General features: G+C 39.5%; 1 protein-coding gene across 1 annotated transcript in view; it reads left to right on the forward strand.

Moving 5' to 3' along the window:
• Window positions 1-20,897, forward strand: part of stx8 (syntaxin 8) — a 43,351-nt gene extending 22,454 nt beyond the window's left edge. Inside the window, exons 7-8 of the mRNA XM_083909092.1 lie at window positions 10,332-10,433; window positions 20,320-20,897. Coding sequence (XP_083765218.1) covers window positions 10,332-10,433; window positions 20,320-20,384 — 167 coding nt within the window. The 3' untranslated portion in view covers window positions 20,385-20,897. The remainder of the gene's footprint in view (window positions 1-10,331; window positions 10,434-20,319) is intronic.
• The last annotated feature ends 820 nt before the right edge of the window (window positions 20,898-21,717 follow it).

A 21,717-nucleotide genomic window follows, 5' to 3' on the forward strand; every position in this document is an offset into this window, starting at 1 on the left:
TTGCAGTCGGAGATAGAGCTGAACAATTAATTGAAATTATATCAAAATCGCAATACAGCCCACTGCAATATTCAAATGTGTGTCAAAATATCGTTTTAGATGAATTATTGTCTTTATCTCTACAGATCTTGTTGTTTGTTTCTTCCAGATCTGCGCAAATATCAGACAATAATCCTTTTAAATATGTATTTTGAATGAAATTGAGTAAAAATCACCATATCGCGAATGATATCGCAATCGCATTTCCTGTCAAAATAATCGCAATTAGATATTTGTTCAAAATCCTTCAGCCTTAGTCGCAAACTCATGACGTTATTGTTTGCCGAATAAATACATGCTGAATAGTGTTGCTTTTTATAGATTTTGTATGGGAACGAAGGTGTAGCGAGGATACAGTAGCCAGATTTTAAAAAAAAAACCTGAATTTCATCCAGTTAAGATTCTCATTAGATGCTTGCTTCTCAATATGCCACCCTCTCTTGGGTGTCCTTGCTGATGAAGTGTGTTGGTAGTGTAACTGCAGCTGGTTTGGAGGTGCTGTGCCAATGACAGGGTGGTCCCTGCCTCTCAATGCTGCCTCCACTACCACCACCGCTGCTGCTGCTGCTGCTGCTGCTGCTGCTGCTGCTGCTGCTGCTGCTGCTGCTGCTGCTGCTGCTGGCAGCACCCTCATGCTCATCATGTGAGCATTGTTCAGTGGCACCTGGCCATAAGAAGAAGAGTGGCAAAAAGTTGGTTTACACACCTTTTTTTTTTAACCCTGGTTTTCAAAAACGCAAATCACTGTGTATTAATTGTACGTAATGCATGACTGACATCATGCATACACGTTTAGTGTCTGGCCATATATACATATAAATATATATATATGTATATATGTGTGTATATATATATATATGTGTTGTCTATATGTGTATATACATATATGTATGTATATGTGTGTATATATGCATATATATGTATGTATATACTGTATATATATGTGTGTATATATGTATGTGTATAATATATACATACATCTACATACATACGTACATACATATATATCATATATGTATGTATACATATATCGTAGATCTTTGCAACCATAGGAAGTCCATAGGGAGATTTTGAAAAATAAATATAAAATGATGATTTATACCAATTCCATGAAAATATCGAAACGTTTCTTTAAAAGTATGGTACAAGTCCAGTGTTCTTCTCCCACGGAACTCTGGTTAACTGCATTACCATAAATGACATTAATCTTCTCTTTGTGCATGCGCTCAAACCAAATCAAGGTGTTGTTTTTTTTCTGAATAAATGTGCTTCTCTTTGAAGTGTGTCCTTTCTAAATGGAGCTCGACTTGAGAAAGTCCTTCGTCAGCCGGTCGTTAAGTGATGGATCTTGGAGTAAACGGAGAAGTGAAACTCTCCGTGGACTCACAACTGATTTTATTTTCATATCTAGGACATAATGGCTGTGTTGCCGTAACTGTGGAAATGTAATGGCAGTCAAAGTGGTCGGTCATTACCGCCCCATCTTTTTGATGTAGTTCACATTTACCTCTCAGTGCCCTTTTCACATTCACTTATTATTACAAGTGCTCACTTTACGATGGTGTGAAAAGGTTTTTTTTTTTTTCATTTATACAATAACCAGTGAGAACTTGACTCGGATTCATTGATGACTCTGCAGTTAGAAATTTAAATGATCCCATAGTTGACATGGTACCGCATCAGCACTGCTTTAAATGAATATTCAGTGGTCCAAGGCAATGTCTTGCAGCTGTTGCTCGGCTATGACTTTCCCTGCTGGAGTAGTGAAGTTACTTTTATTCCAATGCTGACAGAGACGGTGCCAACACAAAGTTTTCATTGAAAAAGTCTTTTACCACACAGTGTGACGAACAACCCATAGATTCCACGATATTTTGAGTTGCATGATGGCAAGACGGTGTCTAATGATGCAATGGAAGATATCTAATCTTCAACATGTTTACCTGGGAGTGAGGTTTTTTTTTTTGTCAGATCACATCAGGCCACGAGATAATAGGTACATGAGGGTGTGTTCAAGCAGAATAAATGCAAAATAAAAAAATCAGGTATGGTGGACCCTTTATCTCCACTGTCTACTGATCCTTTGTCCCATGTATATGTATATGTATATATGTATGTATATGTATATATGTGTGTATATGTATATATGTGTATATATGTATATATGTGTATATATGTATGTATATATATATATATATGTGTATATATGTATATATATGTAAATATATATGTGTATATATGTATGTATATGTATATATATATATATGTATGTATGTATGTATGTATGTATATGTATATGTATATGTATATGTATATGTATATGTATATGTATATATATATATATATGTGTATATGTGTATGTGTATATATGTATGTATATATATATATATGTGTATATATGTATGTATATATATATATACACCCATGTATTTATATAACAATATTTTATATAACAATATAGAAGTCCAATGCTAGCTGTTCTGAGGCTATAGCATGGGAAAATCATCCCATATCCATTACTTTCACTAATATATCTTAATATAACACTTCTTTAATTTCAAATTTGATCTGTGATTTTTGTGTTTAATCTACATAAGCTTGGTTTGCTCTGATATTTTTTTTTATTATTTTACCTAGTCTGGCCCCTTTGCCCTCCTTTGCGATTGAGTTTCACAAAACCCCACCAGCACGAGGGAGGATGCCGAGAATGAAGTATATACAATTATTAATTATATGTTGACATAGTAGGTGCTGCCTATCTGGACTGACCTTTGTTTTCGTACCTCCCACAATTCTTTCAGGATTAGATGCAGGTTTATTTAAGCTTTATTGGCAGATATTGAATATAATAGACTTTTAGGCAAATGCCTTAAAATCTCTTCTAGTACGTGCAGGCCCCCATAGTTCTATTTTTATGTCACTAATTCTAAACTCGTCCTATATATCATTAAATGTCTTAATACTGCTAATTGCTCATGAGTGATGACGTGTGCACATTCAGTGATTTCTCGTGGTCGGCCTCTACGTGAAAAATGTAGTTGCTTTCGTTGAACTGTTGGTGTTTTGACGTCAGAACAGAAAGAGTTCAGTCGTTCACTCCCATCAGCATCAGTGTGAATATTTAAACAACAATAGGAGGCCCAGAGTGAAGACGTAAAGTGACATTTTTATTGTATGCGAGGCGACTTTTAGGAGACAAAAGTGTTGTGTTTTATGTGTGTTTACGTGTCGTCACTCCTATTGTATCGCATTGGCCGAAAACGTTAAAGGGACCGTTTGTTTTTTTTGTGTATATGTCACTTCTATTATGGCAGATTTCAAATGATTTGTCAGATTCCGCAAATCTGGTAACTTCTTGAGGTTGTTTCTAAAACTCCCCCCCCACCCCCCACCCCGATCCTCACTTCCAGCTGAGCTTCAGGGTGAGATTGTTTACAATAAGCAGCCTAGAGCAGAAGGAGAAAAAAAGGCGCAATAAGTTGATAGAAACTCGTCCAAGACTGTGCAACTTCTTGTAAATACCATAATTGCCCATGCTCAGTGCCTCTGTGTGTGCCAAGTAAAGTTCCAATTACATTCAGAGATGTGTGTGTGTGTGTGTGTGTGTGTGTGTTTTGGTTGGCAACAGAGCACTACCCTCTATACACAGTCACACAAGGGCCAATTGGTAACAGTTGTGTTCAGTCCGCCCCCCCCCCCGCCTCTGCACTACAACAAGGGATGGAAGAGGTGGGGTGTCTGTCTGTCTTTACTTTCCCCTCTCTCCATATCCTCGGGAGAAATCATCCCCTGAACAAGCACAACAGAATTAGCCCCACTGAGTCAGATTGTGTTTAAATTGGTGAGAGAAAACAAGCATTTTTTCTCTCTGCGCTGCGCTGTGCACTGGTGCCCTCTCTGGGAACGAGTCCTGCAATAACACACAGAGTTAATACAGCACATCCTGGAGCCACTCTGGGGTGTCGCTGTTTATGATGGTGCCTCCACCGCATGCACACAAACCAAAACCACGGCTGCCGCGCTCTTTGCAAATATGAATCAGCATATTGGAGACGTGGATGTAGATCTGGGGGTGGGAGAATGAAATTTAAAACGTTTGAAGTGTCATATCTGTGGTCTGGACAAGGTTTACGTAATATTGGGTAATTTCTGTTGAAAATGTATTTACCGACAGTGGCATTATACAAATCTATTGGGCAATTGGCAAGCAGTATTTACTGTTAGCGGCGCGTGGCTCTGTGTTATGGCTGAATTATTTCCAGAGGGAATTTGGCACAGGATGCTATATTTCTGAATCCCTGAACCTCAACCTTAAAGTAGACATATTATACCCTATTTCTCCAAGTTAACCCAGTTCCCTGGTGTCCTAATGAACACAAAATACCTTAAGTATGAAGCACCACAGCAGTTCAATCGTCCTGCCAAAACAGCTCTGTTCAGAACGCTCTCTTTCGAGCGCCTGTCTCTTTAAATGCAAATGAGACACAGGGAACTACGTCAGCGTCACTGAGGCTAACGACAGCTAACAGCAGTTAGCATTCGGAAAAGCCATCGTTTGCCGACTCTAGCCGGCACATTGCCGTCATATATAACGTTAGCCTAATAGCATAGTTGCTTAAGTCGTATTTGAACGTATTCGGAAATATATCACAATTACCAAAAATATTAATTAGGCAATTATGCTATTAGGCTAACGATAAAATGTATCCACTGGACACTTAAATCCTCTGAGGTTAGAAGTTTGTGTAGAACTCTGTGCTGCACTGTGCAGCCAAGAATAGATCACTTCGCAGACTTCCCATCTTCTGGATCCCAGAGTCCCAAATATAAGTATTAAAATGATTAAAAAATTGGTTTTGCATCATATGTCTCCTGTAACATTCGCTTACACACATGTGGACTTGATGTGTTCCTCATTACCACAACTGTCGTCTCCCTTAATGAACAATAATCATAAGTCAACGAGCAACATACAGTACACATCACAGGCTTAATCTGGGCCTGCGTGTTGTCTGTGCTCTTACCCAACAATCAGTTTTTTCCATTATCCCCCCCCCCCCCCCCCCGCTTGGCTTTGTCGATCTGGACAATGTATCAGAGCGCTGCATTTCTATCATGACCTTGGACCTGGCTTGTTTAGTTGTTTCCTAAATTGAATCAGACAGTCCACTAATTGCTCAATCATGTGGCTTATCACGGTTATTAGTTATGATGCAGGAGCTTGGCCGATGGAAGATGGCGCTCTCCTGCAAAGGGAGTTTGACTTTGTCAGAAAATCTGTGCAGGTCATCAGGCTCGGAGGGAAGATGACTTTCTCGGAAAAGAGAGTGCTCCCTTTTGGTTTTGAAGTGAGTCACTGCTCGGTGTGAAGGAGTTCAACTATCTCGGGCTTTTGTTTATAAAATACATGCTCAACAGGTGGAGCGGCTCCGTGTCGGCAGCAATTCGTTCATTCCAAATAAGTCCTATCACATTCTGTTTACCCAGAATTTACCCTCAACAATATGAAAGGTCATCTTTCTTCCATAACTAAATATCATTATCAAGAAAAGCCAGAGAAATGTCAGTCTGTGGACCACTGCCACAATAGTGATGCTGAATGAGGACACAAGTTCCTCATTCAGTATGCTTTTACATGCATGTTAAAAGTCTGATTTTAGTCAGACTAAGACAATAATTTGGTTTTCTTAATGTCATGTAAACATGTTAGTCCGACTAGAATCCAGGTAGTCTTAGTCGGACTACCTGGATAATGCGATTCATAGTCTGATTACTACTTGGTCTTTGACCTGGAAGTAGGAGACAATTTTGCAAAAATTCATACGGCAGCAGAGTCTTTCTTCAACCAACAAGAACCGTACTCCACTAAAATCCAGCCAGTCTTAGTCAAACTAACATACCTGGATAACATACCATGTAAATGCACTGATTGAATTTGCATTTCGAATTTAAAGAGCTCCTATCGAGGAATGTGATGATAATTTTTCCAATTAGCACATAGTGGCCGTCTCAGCAAGCACTCTGTTGTTGGATCCACGTAAGCTCAAATTAGAACGACTCGAGTTCAGGGTCAAGTTTGGATAATAATAGCTAATAATAGGTTAAATATAAATGTGCTGAGATTAGACAGGAAGTCACGTTAGTTAGTCGGTGACGTCATGAGAACATCTGTCTCCTATTCCCGTGTTGGCTTCAGGGTCTGTGCAGGAATAACCTGAACACAGATGGACCAGGTTGTCTTCATCCACTCATAATACATGTTTCTTTTTTATATATATATAATGGAATGGAATTTGATTGCTTACTTTATGTTACAGTATAGATTCTTAAATTTGCAGTGTGTGCGCTTTACAACTCTTTTCTAAATGCTGATATTATAAGGATCATCAAGTGTAAGTGTTTGCAGTTATTCTTCATTTCAGGGGATTAACTAGTCAAACCAGAATCATCGCATTTGATATTTTTCCGGAGTTTCATTTGCATTCCGTGCCTGCGTGAAACGTCTGACCCTGCAGCCGTCAGCAGACACTCGGTATCTTCGCAGCAGATGCTCTGCTCTCCCAGAGAACATCACTGCAGCCTGCCTTCAGCTCTTGTTTGTTGTGGGGTCTCGTGTGTGCTGCTCAGTTGGACTGAGATCAGAGCGGCTGCCATGTTTGACAGATGAGGTGGTGGCTGTGGGTCCAACGCTGTTCCTTATTCACGATTCCCCCTTTATATAGAAAAATAAATACATAAATACATCGTTTTTTGGATGTGGGTGGGCACATTACAATACTGATATAACTGTTGATGATACAATACACTTACATTTGGTCTACAATGTGTATCATTTTGTTGTGACTGTATTATCATATATAAATAACATTATATTAGGTTTTTTTACTCGACTTTAATCTAGAACTGAACAATTACTCGATTCATCGATAATTATTCGATTACTAAATGAATCGTCAACTATTTAGATAATCGATTCATCAGTTTGAAGCTTTTTTCATGATTAATACAAGATTTCGGATTGTTTTAGCTTCTTAAATGTGAATATTTTCTTCGATCCTTTGCTCCACATAACAAAGAAATCATTAAAACTGAATTATTTTTTGTTTGTTAACAAACACTTTTGGACCAGATGTGGCCAAAAACGGTTACTACACTCAAATTAAAAACACAGAGGTCTTTTAGGTTTCGTTTTCTCAGCCATTGTAGCTCAGACGTAACTGGCAACCCGTGGTTGCTTGGCAGCTGAGTCTCTACTGACTGCAATGATTGGTAGACGTTGGTAGGTGGCGCCACATGCCAAAACATGATTTCAAAACGTAAACATGATTTGCAGTCTGCAAATGATTTTTTTTAATGAGAATATTTTGTCTGTACTGTTGTTGTTGGTGAGTTCAGTTTGTTATGAATATTATTCCTGAGTCTCTGTGACATATTAGGAGGATTTTATGGCCAGTTGCTTTAGATTTATTACATAATGCACCTTTAAGGGAATGGAAATAATACGAAAATATTCTGAGTATCAAAGGTACAGCACCTTGTTTGTTTGCCACGCTCTCCCACACTGACTTTTAAGGGTTAACCAGTGCAATAGCATTTAAAATCACTTCCTTGGCAGAGGAGATCTTGCCTGATCTGGGCCTTCTTGTGGTCTGGCAGATCCAACCCAGGGCCAGCAGCTGTCACACAAGAGAGCAAAGGTTTTGTTGGGAAATTTTAGAATTATATCGTTAGAAAATGTGGCTTGATAACAGGGTGAGCGGAATGACGATGGATGTGAAAAGTCAAATATCCTGTGCGGCTGCTGTTCCAAAAAAAAAAATTAATTCAGCGTTTCATAGCAGCTGTATTTAAAGGTCACGGCCTCACCGTGATGTATGTTGGCACGGCTGTGAATTCATCAGTGAAATTATTATTGCGGGGTCAGAACTGATTCAAGAAACTTGGCACGAGCGAACCAAAAACATCCTTTATGACTCGCTGAAGTGGCATGCGGCACAAATGGTTCCTCCCCTGCCAGTGAAGGAGTTTCCTCCTTCCAAATTGTTGCCTGATGCTCCGTCGATGATGTGGGAGTCTCCGGGGACGTCGTGCATACGGCGCTATCACGTCTTCCATCCCCTCGTCCTTGCACCCCTCCATCCTCTAACCCTCCACATGGACACGTTTCGCTTTCTTTCTCCGCGTTTTTTTTTTTTTTTTTTTTTGTGCAACTTAATTATCTTGTCAAGCGTTGTCAGCTATTACTCGAGGAAACGTGTTTTCTTACCAATTCAACTGGAAGGCAAGCGGAGGGGAAGGCGGTTGTGCTCACGAAGATAAACGCCGCAGATGACCCTCGTCGCTCACTTGTGGGAATTCAGTCACAGTTCTGAGAGGGGAAAAGAAATATCTTAAATCACACAGACTGAATGCTTTTTACAATATAGCAGAAGCAATAAAAAGGTATTTCCCTCTCTGGGAAACAAGCTCTGGCTTCAAGAAGACTTTAGCTACCTCTCCTTATACGAATCTGTGAAGTTTCCCTTTCTCTGGTTTTTGCCTTGCAGCCAGCTTGATCTGTTTGGTTGCATATTTTTCAGTTGAGAAGGCGATTAGACACGGCTGTTGAAGTAAAGCTAACTAGATAAAGATGATATCGCCTGTTAAAGGTTATTACACCTACTTTAATATACATGCAGACCAGATGAAAGAAAGATTATCCGTTTGTTGGTTTCGACTATTCCATTCTCTTCAATCGTTATCTCTATTTAGTATCGCATTCTAATGCCTGGCCGTCATAAATCAAGAAATTGGAAGCGTGTCAGCAGATAATGCTTTTGTTGTGAGGACGAACCCCTGGAGACGACATGTCGACACATTTGCTTGCTCCAGCAAATCACGCCGACTTCCATCTGGAGAACCATCATCAAGTCGGGAACTCACACAGAAGTAGCCAAAGTGCCAGACTCACACATGTATACAAACTCTTTCTGAGGACGTCAATAGTCAACAAAGACTTAAAAACTCATAAACAATTAGGATCTGATTTTCTTTTTTGGGAGTAATTAGGGTCCAAGTTAAGGAGTTTTGTTTTCATTGATTTTCACTTTTACCACAAGTCAAAAACTACTATTATACAATATAATCTGTATAAGATGTAACAACATACTAAAAAACAAGATAAACCACAGCACTTTATTATGTTACAGTGGTTTTATGCAATAAAGATAATCTGCAGGATGATGGCACAAATATCAGTTTCACTGTATTTCAAATAATGTTCTCAAATTTATTAAAATGGATTTGTTTTTAAATAATTTCGAGCATAGATCAGGCGGTACTTTTAAAGGCGCCATATGTAAGAATGTGGCCAAAAACAGTTACGACACTCAAATTCAAAATCCCGAGGTCTTTTAGGTTTCATTTTCTGACGTAAGTGGCAACCCGTGGTTGCTCGGCAGCTGAGACTCTACTGATTGCAATGATTGGTAGACGGCGGTAGGTGGCGCCACATGCCAAAACATGATTTCCGAACATAAACATGATTTACAGTCTGCAAAATATATTTTTTTAATGCGAATATTTTGGCTGTACTGTATGTTATATGAACATTATTCCTGAGTCTCTGTGACATATTAGGAGGATTTTATGGCCAGTTGCTTTAGATTTATTACATAATGCACCTTTAAAGTTGGTGCCTCATTGTCGATCCTCTGCAATAAAATATTTTTCTTTGCAGCATAAGTGAGAATACAGTCTCATATTGTGTGTTTAATATTTCTTGGTTTGGAATCAAAGGACAAGGAGATATTGGCTACATTTTCCCATTTCAGACAGCACCCTCAGACGCAGTATCGCTGTGATTTACAACATGACCCAAAACACTGAGTCAGAGTCACTGATTCTGTCTTGCATTGAAGGCACATGGGTGAGAAACTCTGTGAATCAGGACCTGATTAAATCCAGAATGGATTCAGGAAGTAGTGAAACCATTTGAAATGGGGGGCGAGGAGTGCTTTCACACAGCTCACTCCCCACCACCACCGCTCACACACACACACACACATGTCTGTGTGTTGGCTGCCTCTGCCTTTTGAAGTCACTGACTGCTCTGATGTCAGGTTCCGCACAAGTTCTGTCACTTTATAATTCAGGGGTAATTTACGACGCAGCAAAACATATTGGGAGGTCTTTTATACAATAAAAATGAAGCCCTTGTGAAGTCATGGATATTGGCAGATAATGCCTTAATACAAAGCAGAAATTAACTTTATTGACCTCCTCTTTAAGTTTCTCTTTTCTTTGTTTCTCAGAAATCATCGACGACCTTGCTCATCTTGTGGACAAAACGGACGACAGGATTCGTGACGAGACCCGGAGAGTGAAGCTGGTGGAGACAAAGTCGGCCTCCTGTGGTGAGTTTTTCCAAATGTGGCCTTAAAATCTGACCTTTGCCCTTTAATTTGATTGATATGAATAAATATATGTAGGTCAAAGACCAGTTAATGTACCATGGCATTTAGATTATTTGGTAACAATAATATTCACCATTAACTAGGTGCTCAGTAACATATATAAGTCGCGTACTAGCCCTTTATTAGTAATATTAAGCACCTTATTCTTATTTCCTACATAAGGTGTCAATATGTGCTTAATATTTACTAATAAAGGGCTAGTATGCCACTTATATGCATATTAGCAAGCACCTAATTGATGGTGTTAATGTGTTCCCTAATCTAAAATGTTAGCAATTATTTATAGCTATAAATTTAGAGAATGTCAAATTAGGGCAGTTCATCGAAATTTTATTGAAACTGCAATATTTGTTCAAGCCAAAATGTGTGTCAAAATACCATTTTCGATGAATTATTGTCTCGATCTATACACAGACTGAAGAGCACATCTTTATGTCTCACAGAGCTGCACAAACATCACACGTTAATCCTTTCTAAATATGTTTTTTTTTAATGAGAATAATGATGTAAAAAAATGACCATTCCCCTCTGATATCGCAACTCATATTGCAATGGCATTTCCTGTCAAATCGCTCAGGTCAAATTAGTACAAAGTCGTCTTATTTTTCCACTCAGAATGGAGTAATGTTGAAGCTATTTGTGCCTCGACTTGGCCCAGAGTCACAGAAGTGTGTAGGTGGTGAACGGTGCTTGGACACGCCTGCTAACATCAGCGCACTGGGCATTGAAAGAGAAGCTCTCTCATACTGATTCTTTGAGGAGTCTTCAAATGTCCAACACAGGGTTGCAAAATTAGGCCCTCAGTCGTCAACCTTTGCAACTCGATTTTTTGTCAAGTTGAATTGAGCCTTTCGCCTTTGAAAGACTAGCTCTGCTCTCGCCAGTACTACAGATCTGTTTCAGTTTGTTTTTTTCATTTGTAGAAAGTCTCCGCTTCTCTTTTCTGTCAGTGTTTATTGCTTCCTCACAGGGAAAATGGCTGCCGTTAGAATGCAGATGGATATAGCCGACCTACGAAAATGTGTTATAGTGCGAGCCAGTCTCAGTTTGCCCACAGAATGGCCAGACTGAATTGCTTTGGCAAAGCCTGCATTGTTTTGCTTGGAGACGCATGAAACAGGCAGTTGTGGAGAGAAGCAGAGCAGACAGTAGGGGAGGTCAGACCCCAGAATACTTCATTCTGTTGGTTGTGTCCCTATGGTGCCCAAGTGTGAGTTTGTTTGAAGATCCCAGAGCTTATATTGTGTTAAAATCAGGACTCCTTCTTCTCCGGCATTCTTTCTCTCTAACTTGTGCGTGTTTCTCTTTAACTTGTGCATGTGTATCTTTTAGCAAGTAGTCATGTGATACCTTAAAGTAGACATATTATACCCTTTTTCTACAAGTTGACCTAGTTCCCTGGTGTCCTAATGAACTATAGCAGTTCAATCACTCTGCCAAAACAGCCCTGTTCACAACGCTCGCTTTTGAGTGCCTGTCTCTTTAAATGCAAATGAGACACAGGAAACTAACGTCAGTGTCACTGATGCTAACGGCAGCTAACAGCAGTTAGCATTTGGAAAAGCCATCATTTGCTGACTCTCACTGGCACATTGCCATCGTCATATATAAAATGTAAATCCTCTGAGGCTGGAAGTTTGTGTAGAACTCTGTGCTGCACTGTGCAGCCAAGAATAGAACACTTTGCGGACTTCCGCTCTTCCGGATACTATTGCCCTCGCCTGCACTCTCGCGTTTTTTAGGGACTAAGCGGAGCTCCGCGAGACAACAATTCCGGGAATGTCTTATTGTGACGAAGCAATGAGTGCGGAAGTCAACATCGTGTGTTTCATCTCCTGTAGGCGGACCACAAAAACATGTTTTTTCACACTTTGCCTACTCATAGGGCCTCCAGAGTCACAAATATAAGTATTAAAATTATTTAAAAAGTTGATTTTGCATCATATGTCTCCTTAAAGCATTGCACGTGTCCTTTGCATAATGCATAATGTTTGGGTTTCATAGTTGTCCATGAAAATTAGTGCAACTGACGTTTGCAAAGTATGTACATGTGGCTATTTCTGTGTGTGTGTGTGTGTGTGTGTGTGTGTGTGTGTGTGTGTGTGTGTGTGTGTGTGTGTGTGTGTGTGTGTGTGTGTGTGTGTGTGTGTGTGTGTGTGTGTGTGTGTGTGTGTGTGTCAGACCTTCTCTCAGACACACACGATGGAAAATTCCCTCATGGTCTTCTTCACTCTCACCTCAATGCTCTCTCTCTTTTTTTTCCATTCCTCTCTGTCATCTCCCCGTTCGTCTACTCGGTTGTTTGACACTCGTCTTTGTGTCAGGGAGAGAAAGAATTGAAAATACTACATGCCACGAATGGTTTTGGGGGGGCTCTCCCCCTCTCTCTCTCCGTGGCCGTGTGTTTGTAATTCCTAAGCTTTAAGGTTTTATTTATTTTGAAACCACGTCTCATCCGAAGCCAGCATTCGATGTTATGTCTTAGTCGAGTCCTTGTAAAGTTAGGAACGTCTGACTTTGCGAGCTGAGAGCATACTTAACATAAGTACTGGTAGGTGGCATATTGTGAAGGAGGCTTTTATTTATTACTGAGCAAAATTTGTGATACAGAAATTTAGATGCATACACTACTGTTGAAAAGTTTGGTCTCCCTTAGAAATGTCCTTATTTTGGAAGGAAAAGCACTTTTAAAAACAAGTTTATGAATCAATATCTATGAAATAAAAATGACCAAAACAAGAATGAAAAACATAATAAATATGAGAGGAAATGAAGCAAAAGTTACATTCAGCGTCTTAACGGAAGAAGGAATTAATGACCTCGAGTAGAGCATGTTTTCATCAGCATTAATCACCAGTCGTCTTGAATTATGGTCAAAACAGTGTTGTATCTGCTGCGCTGGAGATCACTAATAAGCAGTTGAATGTTGGGAAATAGTTTGGTTGGATTAGTGTGGCAGATTAGTCTATATAGCACCAAAGGGGCTCTTCATGAAGAGCACTGTGAATTCCCTGCCTTCCTCATCAGAGCTAATCCTCAATTTGGAGAGGGCCTTTTTTGCAGCCGCGTGAATCCCGCAGGTGGCTCGTTTCTCCAGGAGGTTTCGAAACTGTTTGGACTAGAGGAGGCATCTAAAGAAGCTGTGGCTGAAGGGAAGGCCGTTTGATAATTGGAAGACGAGAATATGCAGCAAATGAGTCTCCGAAATGCAATTTGTGAGTTGTCAAGAAAAAGACAAACTTTGTTCAGAAGGATCGTCTAACTTTTAATGAGTTCTTTCATTCCTTGTTTTTTTTTCTTTTGACGTGATATAAAGTTGGAACGAGACGTTTTCAATAACCTTTGCTTAAAATAACAAATCCTTCTGCTAATGATATTTCCACTTAGTAGATGAGTTGAGTTAGTTAGTATTTGACTTTTTTAGTCATATTTATCTTACCACAACACATTTATTTAATATAATATATATAATATAATTAGTGCTGGGCACGTCAACAGCGTTAACGACATCAATGTTAACACACGTTAAGCTAACAGAGCTAACTGATAAACAGTGCCTGGACTCCGGTGCCGCGGCACGTAAACATGACGCCTCACGTGTCTTTTTCCATGTCAGTCGTCTTTGAAGCGTTTCCATGACGGCCGAGCGCAAAAAGACCCACGTGACGTCATGTTTACTTGACTTCCGATAGTTAAAATGAGTCTCTAAAGTAACGCTATCCTTTAAAAACAGAGGCACACATACGCTGGCTATTTGTAACGCTGCTCTTTTCGTTTAATAGAATGCTCCCAGTGCTAACGGTGCTAAAAGAGCTAACACAGCTAACTGATAAACGGTGCCGCGGCACGTAAACATGACGTCACGCGCGTCTTTTGCCGGTCAGTCGTCATGGAAACGCGTCATGCTTTAACGTACGTTAACATTGGCGCGTTTCCATGACGCCTGACCGGAAAAAGATGCGCACGACGTCGTGTTTACGTGACTCCCAATTGTTAAAATGCATCTCTAAAGTAACGCTAACCTTTAAAAACAGAGGCACACATACGTAGTACACAGGTACGCTGGTTATTTGACTCTCAACAGCGCTAAAGGAGCTAACAGCTAACGGAGCTAACTGGTAAATGGTGCCTGGACTCCGTTGCTGCGGCACGTAAACATGAAGTCATGCGCATCTTTTTCCAGTCAGTACCTTAGCAGTTGTACCTTAAAGAGTTGTACGAGTAGAGACGACTGGTTTGACCCTATTATAGTTTTCAAACACATTAAACATTTTTTTTTGTCTGAGAAAGAAAAATGATAATCTTCATACTAACCTCATTAGCAGTTTTGGCCCCCGTCTCTCAGACGCTTGCCGATGCCTTTGTGTCCCAGAAATGGTCTTTGAACCATAAGCAGGGGGCATGAGGGAAGTGGTGAGGGGTGAGGGGTGAGGGGGGGGGGCATTCAGGGGGTTGTCTCTGTTTATCTGGGGTTCTCACCAATTATTCATCTTCTCTGTGATTTGTCTTACTGATGTGTCTGAAAATTGCTATGATGGGATGGACTTCCAAAGCTCCTGGGTGGTCAGTCTGTCAGCAGACACCGACGATCCCCCCCCAGCGTCAGTGTCACAGCACAACCTTCCATTTATTTGGGTAGCGAACGCCGTTCTTGTCATTAGTCTCTGGAGGCCTCCTGAGGGTCAGGAGGAGCTTGTTTAGTTACTGAGGCAGACGGGGACGGACGGTGCTTAGAGAGCAGGAGTGTCAGTGTCGGATCGGAGTATTGTGTGTCCTCAGGTTTAGAAATAAATGCATAATTTATACAGTTTAGCCTCTAATAGCATTGTTGTCAGCAACCTACAATGTGTGTTTGTTTTTTCCCGGCTTTGACATTTCCACGTGTTAACAAGAGGCGAGGTCCTGTCAAGATGAGCATTTCAGCTCCAAATCAGAAGCTGTAAATTAATCGTCAACTATTTTTTCATGATTAAAACAAGATTTCTGATAGTTTCAGCTTCTTAAATGTGAATATATTTACTTTGTTTCTTTGCTCCACATAACAAATAAATCATTAAAACTGAATCATTTTGGTTTGTGGACAAAAACAAGTCATTTCCGGGTTTGACAAACACTGATCAACGTTTTTCAACAGACAGATTAATCGATTACGAAAAGAATCACTAGTTGCAGCTCTACTTGTTTCCATACTAACTACACTCTTAGAAATAAGGGTTCCAAAAGGGTCCTTCTACAAGGGCTGAGGTTCTACCTGGAACTATTTGCTTTCAAGGGTTCTTGGTAACACTAATGGTTCCAGTTAGAACCATTTTGATCCAGAGAACACTTTAAAAACCCCTTTCCTGAATAAAGGGTTTTAAAAGGTTCCGGGTGGAACCTTTATAAAAAGGTCCTACCTGGAGCCAAAAAGGGTTCACCTATGAGGACAAGCCGAAGAACCTTATATGGTTCTACTTAGCACTTTCATTTCTAAGAGTGTATGGTAAAATATCAATATCTTGTAAGCCATATGAACTAATATTAACAGAGTAATAATATTTCTCTGTTAATATTATATTATAATATTAACGTTTTAATTGGCATATAAGAACAAACAATCGAAAAAGTGCCCAAGTTGCTGCTTTAGCAATTTGTTAATTGGATTTTTTCAAATATCAATTTAAAGTAGCAGTTTTTAAGTTTTAATTTAAAGCAGTTGTTTGCATAGTATTAGAAAAAATAACAGTGGTGAAAATTAAGAACGAGGATTTCCGTTACGAGGCCGGCTTCTCTTGTCTTTGGGACTCGAGCAGATTTATGCATTTTTTAATCAAACTGTGGATCCACTCATGTGGATGAAGTCTCACGCAAAGCAAAGTCAGACATAATATAAGCGTGGCCTAAAGAGCCAAGAGGTTACAAAGACATCTGGACCCCCCCAAAAAAAACAGCCATATCCCGTATCCTGGCAAACGAAGCCAGCATCAGCCTCAACATCTCATCAGACCACCACCACCACCACCACCAGTACCACCACAAGCAATTAGTGCAGCATGGCTTCCATCTCGCCCTTCGTCTCTCTCCCTGTGGGAAAGACAACTAATTAGGATGCGGAGGCGAACGCGGCAGAAGAGAGCCAAAGAATGAGAGAAATGTAAACCTGAAGTGAAAGGGCTAGGGGGGGAAAATACCAGCCGCATGCTAAATAACATGGGATACATGCAGTCAGAGTTGCAGTTGTTTGAATTCTTCACTCCTGGGCCACTGTAGTGGGGCAAAGGAAAGAGGAAATCGTGTCTTTGGAGAAAGATTTCCATATCAAATGTGTGTTACGATTTGTGGTATTGACATTTTTTTATACATACTACAAAGAAGGAGAGACCACAAGATATTTGAGGCTGATACTGCAAGGCAACTCAAGTTTATTTGTATACCAACAACAAGGTAATTCAAAGTGCTTTACATACATTAAAAAGCATAGAATAGAGACGTTTCTAAAATAACATTCAGATATAGAATCAAACAGGACTTACGGCAACATTATATCGGACTTTTTGGACCGTCCTGACATGACTAACGTGTAGCTAGTTTTGTTCATGTACGTGAAATGTATTTCATTTTCATAAGCCCCTCCCACTTCTAATTTTTTTAAGCACTTTCCCCGAACTACTTTCAGACGTCAATTTGCACCAGGTCTGATGCGGTCGCAGAAATCCATGAGTTTTGGGCTATGTTCAGGCCTTGAAATAAGCGATTTACTTTGAATAACTACTTCAGTTTCAAAAAGGGTTCTACGCACCTCGTGCTCGAACCCTAGAAAAACTAAAAAACAAGCGGGTAAAATATATTATGCAAAACATTAAGTAATGCTGACACTTTGTCCAAATTACCATCAATGTAAAATGTATTTACTTCCTGTATGGCTCAATGGTTTATCGTTCAAGCTTTCGGCTTTTAACCTGGGACTCTTGTCTACAAACCCTACCCTTTAAGGTTCTACTCAACCATTTGGTCGACCACACTTTAAGTCACTATATCTCATTGAAAAATGCATCAAGCTGAACTCACTAACACTTAATGTGACTTGTTCTGAATGTTGTACTTTATGAATTATGAAAACCAGGTTTATTATGAACAGACGTCTCATCCGTTTGGTAGAGGCCTGTATCTGAAATACTGTAGGGTCATATTTAAAAAAAAAAAAAAAAAAAAAAAAAGTAATAATAATTGATCGTCGTTATTGTTATCATAAGTCAATAAAATAATAAAAAATGCAAAGAAATAATTTTTCCTTTGCTTTTTTCTTGGTGCGTACCTTAAAGGGTTAAGTGTGACTGTATAAAAGTGAACCAGGGTGCTTAAAGTGAAGCAACCAAATGGATTTCAGCCAACATTCATTTCATTATTTACACCCTTGCATGTAAAAATGTCTTCCATAAACAACAGCCTATCGTTTACATAATCTTTTACACAAAGGATGACAATTCCACCTGTAATAGATTTTACAACAGTTTTTTTTCTTTACCCTGGGTGGTGACGACAATAAAAAAAAAAAATCCTCTAATATTTTCAGGTCCTGAGGGTGAAGCACTTTGATGAAGTGTGAGTGAGCTTTTGCACATTTTTTTTTCCCCTTGCTTCCATAGTATCAGTGAAAAACAATGATTATCCTCTCAAGGCAGAATCAGAAACATGTGCCTATCACAGTGTGCAGTCTGTGGCAATAAAGCTTTTGTGGCTGTTGAATGCATGTAAATTGCATTAAGTCATCAAGGCAAGAATGGCGATGTGCTGCAAGGGCATAAGTACTCGAGACTCGTGTCAGATCAAGGACTTTGTGAATTGGTAGTGAGGTATGCAGGTTTCTTACCTTCTTCTGTGTATTCCCCTGTGCCTGCTGCATTCCCCTCCTTCTCTCGGCGTCTGTCTCGCATCAGGTTTGGAGTTCCTCAGCTGCTTGACATTTTATATTTTCAACATTAACCTCGGAAACAATGCGAAGGTTTAATAACAAATTATATGAGGACAGAGACGCGTTTCATGTAGCTCTTTTTACGTTAAAGCTTTCAAAAAGTGCTTTTCCTGCCATTTTAACGTCAAATTTGTCGGAGTGCTGAGGCCACACCTTTTGACTTGGAGAAAATCCTTTGATAACTTTTAATCGTTAACTTTTCTAGAACATATGGACCGAGTTTGACTTGGCTAGCATTTGAGTTCATTCAAATGACTAGCCTTTTTGGTTTTTCCAAAATGGCCGACTTCTGGGTGGGCGGAGCTAATGGAAGTACATTAGAAATTAGTTGGGAATTATGAAAGCAACATGATTACCAAGTTTGGTTAAAATTGGAACAACTATGTGCGACTTGGAAAAAAAAAATCAACGGTGACAAAAATCAGACATTTAGCATTTAGCACAATTTTAGCCAATTTCCCTTTAGAATATCAATAGCCATAAGCTTTAATTTTCTGACCACTACCTGTTGTTACAATGCGAGGGTTTAATATCAAATTATACTACAGGTTGAAATTTCACGTAGTTGTTTACATTTAAGCTTTCAAAAAGTGGAATTTTAAAGTACTTTTTCAGCCATTTTAATGTCAAATTTGTCGGAGTGCTGAGGGCACACATTTTAACTTAGAGAAAATCTTTTGATAACTTTTAATCAGTAACTTGTCTGGAACATATGGACCGAGTTTGACGTGGCTAGCTTAAACGTGCTAGGGGACAAGTTTGTTCAAATGCATAGCCATTTTTGTTTTTCCAAAATGGCCGACTTCTGGGTGGGCGGAGCTAATGGAAGTACTTTAGAAATTTGTTTGGAATCATGAAAGCAACATGTTTTCCAAGTTTACATTTTGACTTTTAATCACTAACTTGTCGAGAACATATGGACCAAATTTGAAGTGGCTAGCTCAAATGTGATAGGACAAGTTCGCTCAAATGCGAGCCATTTTTGTTTTTCCAAAATGACTGAGTTCTAGGTGGGGGGAGCTAATGGAAGTACATTAGAAATTTGTTTGGAATCATGAAAGCAACATGTTTACCAAGTTTGGTTAAAATTGCACCGACTATGTGTGACTTAGACGCGATAGAAAAAAATCTGAAATTTAGCATTAGCAATCGGAGTTGGTGCATCTTTTGCAGTTAAAACAGCTTCCTTAGTTCTTGGGAGACTTCTTTCCTCAAGAAGTCTTTCTGTGGGAACATTTGTTTAGGGCGGTCGTGGGGCTTTTTAGATTTGGGTTGTGGCTGAGTGATAAATCTGAGAATTTGTTGTTCGCTGCACGAGATAAAGCCCACAAACAGCCGCTATAAAGCAGACTTTGGTCGCCGAGTCATTTTCACATCGTGTCCCGTACGACGAGAAAGGAAGCCAACAGAAGGTGGAAGCCTTAAGATGTGGTGCCCCCTTTTATACAGCTGAAAAGTGGTGGTTTATCCACGTGCTGAAAAGATTTGACCCCAGGTATGTGCTACCAAGTGGCTGAAAAGTTCTTCTTATTGTCTGTTGTTTACAATGCTCCAATCCTCGTTTGTTTGTACTTGAGATGATTTTGTTTCAATCCCACAAGGGAAAATAAAAGCAAAATGAGTTTTTAAGAAGAAAATGTGAGATTTTATATCGCCCTACGTTTGGTAACATTTAGACACAATAGCAGCCACTTGGCGCCACGTGTGCTAAAGTAATGCAAGCTGCGTAATTTGGCGGATGATGCAACAGAGCAGAACATAAACAGGCTTTAAGGCCCGCAAATGAATATACTTTGTCATTATTATTATGTTTTTGAGTTGGCAAACTGTTTTTTAACCATCTAATCTTTTTTTTTTGTATTATTTCTCTTGCAGGGATGCTGGTGGTGATCGTGCTGCTCCTTATCGCCATCGTAGTGATTGCTGCGTGGCCCGTGTAGGTCGACGAGGACCTGGACCTGCGCTGGATGATGCAGAATGCGTATTAAAGCACATAGTACAGTACAGTACAGTACAGTGTGTTGACACAAACACAATTTTTATTTTCTTACTTTAAACTCCTCATATCTAGACTAAGGTCGTGTGAAATATAGCGCATCACTGTGACGTTCTTTTGTTTTACAGTTGCTTGGTTGCAGGTTAACCGTGTAATATTATTGTGTCTTGGGTGTTTAAGTTGACAATTCATCAAACAGCTAAATATTTATTTAGAGATATCTTTAGCATTTGGACCTCACACAGGTTCGGTGTCTGTGTCTCACACTGGGTACAGTTATTCCACACATCTTTGCAGCCTTCGCACTTGTGCTTCTATCTACCCATGCGTTACTGTAACTGTGTAATGTTATCATTTGTCTTGGGGATTTCGCTCTGTTTATAGAGTCGCTCTGAGCCAAAGCTAACAGCTCAGCTCTGTTACTAACACGGCTGTTTTTCCCTTTCTTGTAAATCAATTCCGCTTGTAATTTCTAATAAATGACATTTCCAGTTTCAAGTCCCTGGACTCCCGTCTGTCTGCGTGCGTGCCCAGGACTCACTCTGGAGGATTACAGTGTTGTGTAACATGATATTGAGCCGCGGTGAACCTTTGCCAGAGCTTCATCACCGTATTAATGCTTCGATATTTCCATTATGAAATCTGCACTGTGTTAAATGCGGTTTAAAGGATCGTGAAAAACAACAGAGGCAAACTTTCTTTTTCAACGTAACAGGTTTATTTCAGCTGAAAATCTGAATTAGGTTCTACCAGGTTGGTGTGTTCAGTAGTTATTTCCTTCTTTAATGGCAATGATCTAAAGAACCACAAGTAAAAAAAAAAAAAAAAAGTTGATAAAGACAATAAAATCCACAATGTCTTGTGTCATTAAATATATTCATATATAATAACCGTAATATATTAGTACGCATTGGAAAAAAACAAGATTGCAAAACAAATCTTTGCAACGGTGACAGCTAAACAACATTTACAATTCATAGTATGAACACAAAGCAATGCTTTGACAGGTGTGTGTGTCTTTGTGTGTCTGTGTGTGTGTGTGTAGCGTTTCATCAGGAGAAGCTTGTCAAACCATTGCTCAGGAGTTTGGATGAAGAACAATAAAATGTACAGCATGAGGCTTCAGAGACGATAGAGGTGTGTGATTGCAGGGTTACATTGTGATTGTGCCAAACTGAACAACAACAACAACAACAACAACAACAAAATATGTTTCCATGTATGTTTGTATGTTTATGATGTAGGATTAATGACAAAAGGCAGGTTACATGTTTAGT

The sequence above is a fragment of the Microchirus variegatus genome (genome assembly GCF_963457635.1).
Source record: "Microchirus variegatus genome assembly, chromosome: 23".
Taxonomy (NCBI): Eukaryota; Metazoa; Chordata; class Actinopteri; order Pleuronectiformes; family Soleidae; genus Microchirus; species Microchirus variegatus.